Here is a 10,269-nt window from a genome sequence, read left to right as displayed (position 1 = left end):
GTGTAGATGTAATTCGTGATATTTTATTAAATAACGGTAAAAAAAACTAATAATTAGTGGTATTTTTCGAAATGTCGGTAGATAATTAGCGGCAATTACATAATTGCCGATGAAGATGTTTGGCTATACAAGTGGAGGTCAGACTTTAGAGCATCTCAGTTGCTAACATGTGTAGAATTATAATATTATATCAACCACTCTTCAATGTTTGAAGAAAAAAGAGTGATCGATATAGTTACTTATAGCACAATTAGCTAAGCAAGAATTCTCACAAACTTGAATTAATAGTTACCGAGTTCCTTCAAAAATATAATTTCGAGCTAAATTCTCTCGATTTATCCAACATTGTTAAGCACATCGCAGCATTGTGAATTTGTGGTAATCTTAAAAATAAACTAAAATTATAATTCGAATAAGCAACATCATCTAATTATTATGTTAAAGCTGTATAAGATAGATATCTAACACTTAAGTGGATCCCTTAGATGGAATAACACTCAATTTATTAGTCATATAGTCCTATAAATTTAGCATCACTGTCAAAAATTTAGCACACATATCTAGTAGATATCCAAAGTTTTAATTAATAGCTAATTTGGGTTTATATACTTCTCACAATAGTTTACTAAGTATGTAACTTCTCAAACTAGCCATACAATTAATCACTCTATTATGTGGATGTCACTAGAATTAATTATATTTTGCTACATATATCCTCTAAGTCATCTACAGCAACTCATATGGATAATGTTTTGAATAACTTACTAGATAATTTGGTGAAACTAAACTCTGATACTAAGTTAAAACACCTATGATTAAATACACAAGTCACTCATATGGATGCATGGAACCCACGTGATTATCATGTGATATATTGGTCAATATTTTTATATAGTATACAAGATTGAAAAAAAGAATCAAAATTTGCTGAAATAATCTAGAAAAATAAGTCCAAAATGTATAGTACTATAGATCACAACAAGCATCCGAAGATCCATGTCTATTAAAAGAAAAACCAAATGTGCAATACCCACGTAGAGGTTATAATTGAATTAGTTCAAATCAAAAATAATTTCTCCTTGATGTCAACACCAGCTCCCTTATATCTATAAAATATTCTACTAAAATATGATGAGCACACAGCCCAATAAGTATAGTCTTAAGTAATATATTTACATGTGAATAATATGATGCATGCTCATAAGTACCATAATTAAATCATATTTGATATTATTACTAATAATCCTTAGCGCACACCTTGTCATATATCAAAATCCTCAATGCACATATAATACGTTCTATATAATCATAACAATATATGCTCATACAGGATTATAAATCACATAGAATAATATGTTCAGACAAAGTTATAAATCACATGATATTATATACTCACATAAAGTAACAAATTATTATCTAACTTTATAGGTCAAACAAAACCTCACACTTTAAAGAGGGATCTATCTAAGTGTAATATTTCTTGTGCATATGTCTAACAATGTCGTTGCATATGATCAACCATCTATGATAATTAGATTAATGACATTAGTTGTAAGCCTATATCGCCCATTTCATCATCATCACACATAATAAAATTAGCGCACACAATGAAATCACAAGCATATATCTCAAATGACACCCTAACCATATGTCATCTGATACCATTAAAGCTATAGTCCCTATCTCACAATCATCTATTTACTATTTACTAAGTGTCTAGTCTCTATATAAAGCAATATGAATGCTCAAATGTCACATAAGCAAAACAACTTTAGGCATGAGTAGATGATAACAATGTAAGTATATACAATACATTATGCCCTTAACCCTTGGTTGAATGAGAAAGAGAGCATTGTCGAGATGGGATTCGACTACCTAATGATATGTGTATGTGGTGCGGTGTCCAATATCATAATTACTATAACATGATGATCATAATTAATATACACGCTATATGAAATATAAATACTACCATGAGTGAAATAATAAAAACATAAAATTTGTTATCAATAAATGAACATGAATCTGACTCTTGGGAGTCTTACTTCTCGAGTGAGGTTTAACATCTCTAGTCTCTTTATAGTAATCACTGTCAAGGATTGCTTTAGATGTGGCACAACCCGTTTAGATAATTAGGTTGTTAAGTAAACTAGTCAATTGACTTCTTTAGATAATAAAGTTTAGTTTTGAAATATTCGTAAGTATACTAAGTTGTGCATTCCATGATAATTTTTATATAAATAATTTTCAAGTAACCACCTATAATTTTTATTGATTTAACTAAGATAGAAACGATAATACTCAAGATGAACCAATTTTTATTTGACTCCTCTTTTGAACAACTATTTACTTTTTCTCTGAAGGAAAATCAATTCATTAGTATTCAAATGATTATAATATGAGCTTGATGTAGAAAGGAGAGAAAATAGAGTGATAACTCTTTGACACAAATCTTGTACTTGATTGCATTAAGCAAAACCACGAATATGGACAAAACATCAAACACGTGAGCATCAAGAGAACCAACATGAAGCTTGGCTGTAGCAAACTCACATGCGCAAGGAGCCTAGAGTGGTTTGTGGTTTCATTGCAATCCAGAAGTCAAAGACATGTCTCTATAAATTTTCTGAGGTTGAAGAGCCAATTATCACCAATAAAAAAAGATATGCAAATTGCTTAGTAAAGAAATACACCCACTACCATTGCCATCAACAAGCTTGTTGGGGAGGAGGGAAGGCCCCCTCCCCTTCTTAGGAACAAATTTCAAAAGAAAGGAGCCACAAAAGGCCTCCCATCACTCCGCATTATGCAAACCCATAGCCTTGGTTAAAAAAAACACCTTAGCCTAGCCAAGGAACACAGGGAAGGAAAGGCCCAACCTCCTTCTCGGCTCTGACCTTCCACAACCACCTCTAACAATAGAGGAGCAAAAGAAGAGCGAGAGAAGACAGAGAGCCCCAATCTACACCTTGCTGGAGATCAGAGAGACTATCCCTTTCAATAATGCTGAATTTAAACAGAGAAAATAAGAAAGTAATCTCTCCTCCCCTAGCTAAAAGGCTAAGGAGAGGAGAGCTAGAGAGATCAGATATTGTTGTCCTAGGCAATGCAATGAGTGAGAAAAATAGGAAAAAAAAACTCCTGCGCTCTCTCTTAAATTCGATTATCGTTATATGTGATCCATATTTATTATTCTTTTAATAATAAATATTTTTAATCTAAAGATTAAAAATATTCATTATTCTTTTAATCTAAAGATTTTTTGGTAATTAAGTTCACATAGTTTTTGTTCTGAGTTTATATATTTATATATTTATTTTCTATTTAATTAGAGCAAAATAATAAACTCCAATTAAAACATTAGAAAAACTGTTGATGGCTAGGATTTCTCTCTAGTTAATTATTAATTTATTATAAATTGATCTTAACTAAGGTTTTTTGTGCATCGTACTCTTAATCTAACAACTTCGGGAATTTCACTCATTAACAGCATTTTAGATTCCTTCTAGAAGCCTAGCTCAAGAGTCAAGATTGTGAAATGACTGTATTCCGGTATGGAAGCCAATCACAGAGTGCCAATCACTCGGTGCACAGAATTCCTGCAACCGGTCTAGCAGACGATCTGCTTCCGAATCCAAGCATTCTGGAATCTGCCCGGGTCACGCGCCTGCCTCGTACCTCGCACGTGTCAACCGCCACTGCCCGAAGGACTAGCTCCTACTGTCCTACAGACCACGTATTAAGCCTAGGGGACTTAATCTGTGGCCACGTGTCACTGCAATGGCCGTACGATCTGTTCGAAACCCCTAGAAGGCGAGAACAAGTGTTAGTCTCACTCTTACCGCGCTCTCGCTCTCTCTCCTCTGTCCTTCCGACTCTAAACCGCGAGCTCTGCCTCTCTCTCCTCTATATTTACCCCTAGATCTATCCTCATTTCTCTTCTTAGATCTATTATTCTCTTATTTCTTCTTTTTCTATAATTTTTTCCGATTTTTTTCATATTTTTTTCGAGTTTTTTGAGCTCTGATTCGATCGAGATGGAAAAGGAGGAGCTCCTGGAGACCTTCGAGGCGGCGAGAAAGGCGGCGGACGCGGCGGGGGATGCGGCGGAGGCCGAGAGATGCGTGGATGCGCTGCGGCGGCTGAGGAAGATGCCGGTGACGACGAAGGATTTGGTGGAGACTCAGGTAGTAATGCCTTCTGATTTGGTGGTTGTGTGCTTTCAAATGTTGTCTTTTGGAATACTATTAGCTTGTGCGCTTCCAAATCCACGCAATGCATTGCTTTCTGACATCGAATTTGGTAGTTTTTAGTAGCTACCATGGCTAATTTTTTTTTAACTCTTTGGCGAGATGAAATCCATGCTATTAGGATGTAAGTTGTAACTCAATTGTTTCACAAAATAGGGAAGTTAAACAGTTTCTTTTATTTTTTATTTTTTGCATATAACTACCTGTATTTTGTTATTGTTGTGAAGGATCTCCTCTTTTTATCACAGTTGCATGTCGATTCCTTGTTTATATATTTTAGAAAAAATACATTCCATCAGATTAGAAGGGGAAAGAGTTGATAGAACACTTGGTTGGCTGTTTAGTGAAAAAAAGATTGTACCGAAAGTTAATGGCTTCATGCAATGGTACCTGAAAAATGTAGGTGTCAATTTGAAAATATGTCAAAAAAAGATGAGGTTTCTGCAAGAAGACTGAAATTCTGGTGGTGATATGCGAAAAAAAAAAAAACTAAAAAATTGCATGCACAAGGCATACAAAATTCTCGCAAGTTCTAATTACAAAAACAGAATTTAATTAATCATAACAAATTTTGAGTTTTGCATTGCATATATTTCTGGGTTTAGATATTCATACCTTTTTCTTTAGTCTATCCACCTCTTAAGTTGCTGCATACCTAACACCAAGGATTTATGTGCCGCCTAGCATGTCTTGATTAATTATGATTAGTGCAGTGCATTTATTTTGTAGGAAGATATATTCACACCTTAACTTCAGTAAAATCCATCTCTAGGTACCTAATAACAAGGATTTAATTGTAGCCTCATGTGCACTGGCTCTGGCATCACATTTTCATGGCCTACAATGGAAAGAGAGAGAGGGAGAAGAAGATAAGAGGAGAGAGAAGGGCATGTGAGAAGAGAAAGAGTTAGGAGGGAGGAAACCTCCATGTGAAGTTGCAATCTGCTGTGACTCATTGTTGCCGCTTCCTTTGCTTCTATGGTTCATGGAGATAATCTCTAGATTTGATACATTGTAGATATGTGAACTCCAATCTGATATGGTATTAAGGTGAATATTGGATCTGGAGTTTTGAGATGAATGGGAACTTATGATGTGCGCATTATATCATAAATTAACACTTCGACCTGTTGGAATTCCCGACCTCTCAGGGAATCGAGTAGCTTAACCATGTTTTGAAATTTTGTCTGGAACCAAGACATTTCGCCAAAATGTTCTTTCCAGTCTGAAAAAGCCCCCCAAACTACCATCCAACCGAAACAACCCTGATAACATAAGTTGTAGATTTCGAGCTGGGTTTGACTTGAATCAAACTTATACCTAATCTGATATCAACCTCATTGATTATAGGCTATTGGATCTTGTGTAATGCATTTTAAATACAATAAAGAAGGCTATTAGCAAAAGCAGTTTGAAAATGAGATAACAAAACTAGAATGGAAACCAATCGAAATGATTCATTTTCTAATGGAGATGAAATTGAACCCGAAAATGGAACTTCAAACCATGATCTCAATCACGGGTATACTAATCAAGAGTTGTATATAGTGTCTTGCTGACTACCTATTGAATGAAGATTTAGTTCCATTATGGATTCGGTCCAAATTTGAGCTACCCATGTAAGGCAGCTACGAGTGAAGTGAGTTGATGTTTGGAGAGCTATTGCATGAATTTATTGCCAAAGAGCTATTTGCATGGCAACTCTCTTTTCTTTTTTTAATCAAAAAAGGCGATTCCATTCCCTCAAAATGGGAAACAAAAAACATTAGGTATTATAATCGATACCCTCTCCATCCCTATATAGTAAACTAGTTAAAGAAGAAGGGATAGAGTTAACCCAAAAGGAAGAGAACCCCTGTTCCCTACCTAGGTTTGCCAGCCAATTTGTCGCTTGGTTGGCTTCCCTAAAGCAGAGTCTCAGAGGCAGAGGTAAAACCAGAAATTAAATGGAACAGATCTCCAAAAGTGTGTTTGAGGCACCAAGGGACAACCTGGCGATGAAATATAATTTCGGTAAGGACTTCGGAGCTCACCTTGTTTGCTATCTTGAGAAGTATGGCCTTTCTAGCTTTGGGTAAGGCAAGCTTGAGGGCCTCAGCTTCGGCCTGCAGTGGTTCATTGGCAGAGACAGGCATAGCCCCCAGGAACAGTGGTGGGCCAATTCTGTCTCTGGCAACGAACTCGGCCCAGGCCTTAGAATCATGGTAGGAGTATGATCCGTCAGAATTGATTTTAATGATGTCGTCGATAGAGGCCTGCCATCTGGCTCCTGATCTTGTTGTTTTGTTTTATCAACTCTCTTTAAAGGAAAGTGATATAAAGAAAAGGGTCCTGTGAATATTTTTTTTCCATTTCAGTGTTTGTGTATAAACTTGTTAAGCAACAATAAGATGCATATTAGGAATTATGTACTTGATGTTCATAGGTACTCTCATGTGACAATACTGCTGATTCTCATCTTTGTAACTGGACCAAGTCGTTGTGATCACCTCAAATGTCTAGTTGAGATTGATTTGGTTCATGGATTTTACTTAAAGCACTGTAAGGATGCCAACTACCCCTTGCTTTAGCTTAAATGAATTTTAATTTTGTATCTGTTTCTGAAGTTGTTGCTTTAAGAGGCATAATATCTGCTTCTTGGAAATGGAAGGCAATTTATCTCGAGGCAAAGTGAGCATAACATGGGACCAAATTTCTTTGGACCACTAATTCAGAATTAGTACTTTTCTGGATGACTAAATTTGAGATTGATATTGACATTAGAGTGTTATTGACTATTCAATACAAATATTTACATTAAGTGTGTCGCATCATATTCAAATGCTTAGGATTTATTAAAATATGCTAGCGTTGCTTGACAAAATAGTATTCTCTGTTGTTTCTTCTGGATTCTGTGAAACATCTAACATTATGTGGAACATTACATTTGGAGTTGTTATCGTTGAAATTCATAGGCACTAGTCTGACAATCTTTACTGATTCTGACCAGAACATTATTCTTTTACTGGTCTGATTATCATTTTCCACATCACTCATAATAAATGCTACTCTTCTCCTTTTTCAGGTGGGGAAACGCCTTCGATATCTCACCAAACATTCTGAGGAGAAAATTAGGACTGTGGCTTCTGATGTATTACACTTCTGGAAGAATGTTGTTATTGAGGAAGCATCAATAAGTAGTGCGAAGAAGAATAACTTGCTGGATAAGAAATCGCGGACGGTTGTACAGAAGTCTGAAAAGGTAGAATCTATGAAGGTTGAGAAAACAAGAAAAGGTGGAGTTGTCAAGAGTGTGGTGGGCTCAGAATATGAAAGTCTGAAGGTTGAGATATCAAATGGTGAGACAGGAATAAAGGCCGAGAAGGTGTCAATGTCAGAGAAAATGCAAATTGATAGAACTGAGTCAGGGAGAATTGAGAAAATCTCTGCAGGTGAAACTGCAATAGTTGGAAAGATAATTAAGGAAGAGAATCAGGTGTCTGGTATTAAAAGACAATCATCAGACTCCATTTGCCCTCCAAAGCTGTCGTCAATCATAAGATGTAACAATCCTGCTAGGGATAAGTACCGGGAAATTCTTGCTGAGTCTTTCTCTAAGGTTTCAAGTGAAACTTTGAAAAGTGTAAGACAAGAAATAAGGGATATCTTGGATGAAGTTGATGCATGTGATCCATTTCGTGTTGCCGTTACTGTGGAGTCTGTTCTGTTTGAAAAGTTGGGCTCTCAAACTGGCACTCACAAGCAAAAGTACAGATCTATAATGTTCAATTTGAAGGACAGCAATAACCCAGATTTTCGGAGAAGGGTTCTTCTTGGACATGTGTTGCCTGAAAATATAGTCAATATGACACCAGAGGAGATGGCTAGTGATGAGAGGAAACGTGAAAATCAGCAGATCAAAGCAAAGGCGTTATTTGAATGTGAACGTGCAGGTGCTCCTAAAGCAACGACCGATCAGTTCAAATGTGGACGTTGTGGGCAGCGAAAGACAACGTATTATCAACTGCAAACACGGTCTGCTGATGAGCCAATGACGACATTTGTTACTTGTGTGAACTGCAACAACCACTGGAAGTTCTGTTGAGTGGCAGAACCACTTCTACATGAGTTCTGGCATGTTAACCCTTGCATTTGAGAAGGTGGGCACCTTAATGACCTCTTAGAAAGCAGCTTCTCATATCTTAACAGTAGTGCCACCCTTCTCCCGTTAATATCTACAAACAATGATCCAGATAGGATGTTGGATTTCCCGTGTCTTATTTAAATGGGTCCAACAAATTCTAGTTTAACCTAGTTTTCTTTGGATTGGCTGATGATTATGATCTTAGTATGACTGCTGTTCTCATATGTATATGTAAATGCAGTTCTTGTGTTTTACCTGATGTTTTCAATTCAATTCTAGCGCATGCTCTTTAGTTTTGTTCTCTGGGCTACTTCGTTAAATAGCAAAGTGTAATATGTTTGGTGTATGTCTCCAGGAAGCTTTGATGTTGCCTTACTGTGAAGTGTTACATGTTAGGAGGATTATGGACAACAGCTTGCGATATGCTGAGTCATTTGCTTCTTTTTATGACACAGGAGTTCAAACAAGCAGTTTGGTTCCTTTCCTGGTCTGACAGAAAACTAAAGATGGATTTGTCCACTTTGCACTTTGCATCTATCAACAGAAATTATAGTTGCTAAAAGGAAAGGAAACAAATATAATTTCATGAGTCCATTTGCACACTAGGAAGCCATCTTCTACTGTGGAATTCTTGCTCTACTTGCAGATTTTGCCTAAAGCCTTGTCCCTTGTTTTCTATTTTGTTTCATATTCACCATCGTTTTCCAAACTCGACCATAGTTTTGTTTGGCCTCATAGGGATTCCCAATATATATAGGTATTAAGGTTAGCAAGATACGTACAAAGTAGTAAGTGTACTTGTGTGAACCTTGAAGTCAGATATGATATTTCTCAACAAAAAAATAGTTCATATTGCGATTTTATATCTTAAACAAAGAAAACAAAACAAAACAAAATCCTAATCACCAACAATAATTATACTGTAAAGATTTGAACTTAAACTCTTATAACTCTTAACTGCTCCTCCTCGTAAGTAATGAGTCAGCCCAGCTCACTCATAGAGCTCCTGTTTTCTCCCACTCTGGCTCACTACTCCGCCACTGCCTACCCTCTATCCCATCACCAACAACCATTTTGTCCATGCCTCCATCTTTGGTCTGTAGTGACAAATCTAGAGTTTTTGAACAAAATAAATTTATTTTTTTAATTTATTTATCAAAATAGATGACTCCCAAACTTAAATACTAAAAGTGGTCTATTTTATTATAGCACTAACTAAAACGCTTAACTGTTACGAATTTTTATAAGCAAAGACCTCTTAGGCTAAGTGATATGAACTAATATTTAAAGTGTATTAATAAAATGCTGCTGAAATTAGTGTTTTTAGTTAAGAAAATGCTGATCTTATCAAAGTTTTAAGTAAAACGCTTAATAGTTAAATGTTTTACTTAGGGCTATTCATATCGACAGAGCTCAATTAAACCTATCCTCAATCATAAATTAGCTTCAAAGATCGTACTAGGTGATCGAGCGAGTTCGACCATGCCTATCTAAGGAAGCTAAAATTCACCTGATCTTTCATGTCCTGAGCCTCAAGATTCAAATCCCTCTTGCCAAGCCAATTGGAGCAGTTCCACCCGAGCTAATAGGGGCTGATCTACGCAAGTCAGGAGCTAAACCAAGTACCCCTATTCCATCTCGGATTCTAGCAAGGAGACACACACAAGTCCACAACAAGTTGGTGACAAAGGTATTGTTGGAGTGGCGTGGGCACATTATTGATGAGACAACTTGGATGCCCAAATCGGACTTCATTGATCACTATCTAGATTTGACACTTTAAGGTCTAGATGAGTAGAAGCATGGTGGAGTCATATGACTCGGTCGAATTGAATCCATTCATGACACATTGGACTCATATGATCGTGCATATTTATCTTAGTTTAGCCATCTACA

At 36.3% G+C, this 10,269-nt stretch overlaps 1 protein-coding gene across 1 annotated transcript; it reads left to right on the top strand.

Annotated features, from left to right (window-relative positions):
• Positions 1-3,859: 3,859 nt before the first annotated feature.
• Positions 3,860-8,663, top strand: LOC140776293 (transcription elongation factor TFIIS-like). Its single transcript, XM_073119954.1, has 2 exons — positions 3,860-4,187; positions 7,315-8,663. Exons 1-2 carry the CDS (start codon positions 4,038-4,040, stop codon positions 8,332-8,334), a joined length of 1,170 nt encoding a protein of 389 aa, XP_072976055.1. The 5' UTR covers positions 3,860-4,037; the 3' UTR covers positions 8,335-8,663.
• The last annotated feature ends 1,606 nt before the right edge of the window (positions 8,664-10,269 follow it).

This window comes from Typha angustifolia, chromosome 14 (assembly GCF_048772165.1).
Source record: "Typha angustifolia cultivar Huaian chromosome 14, ASM4877216v1, whole genome shotgun sequence".
NCBI lineage: Eukaryota > Viridiplantae > Streptophyta > Magnoliopsida > Poales > Typhaceae > Typha > Typha angustifolia.
This window is presented reverse-complemented; position numbering and strand designations above follow the sequence as displayed.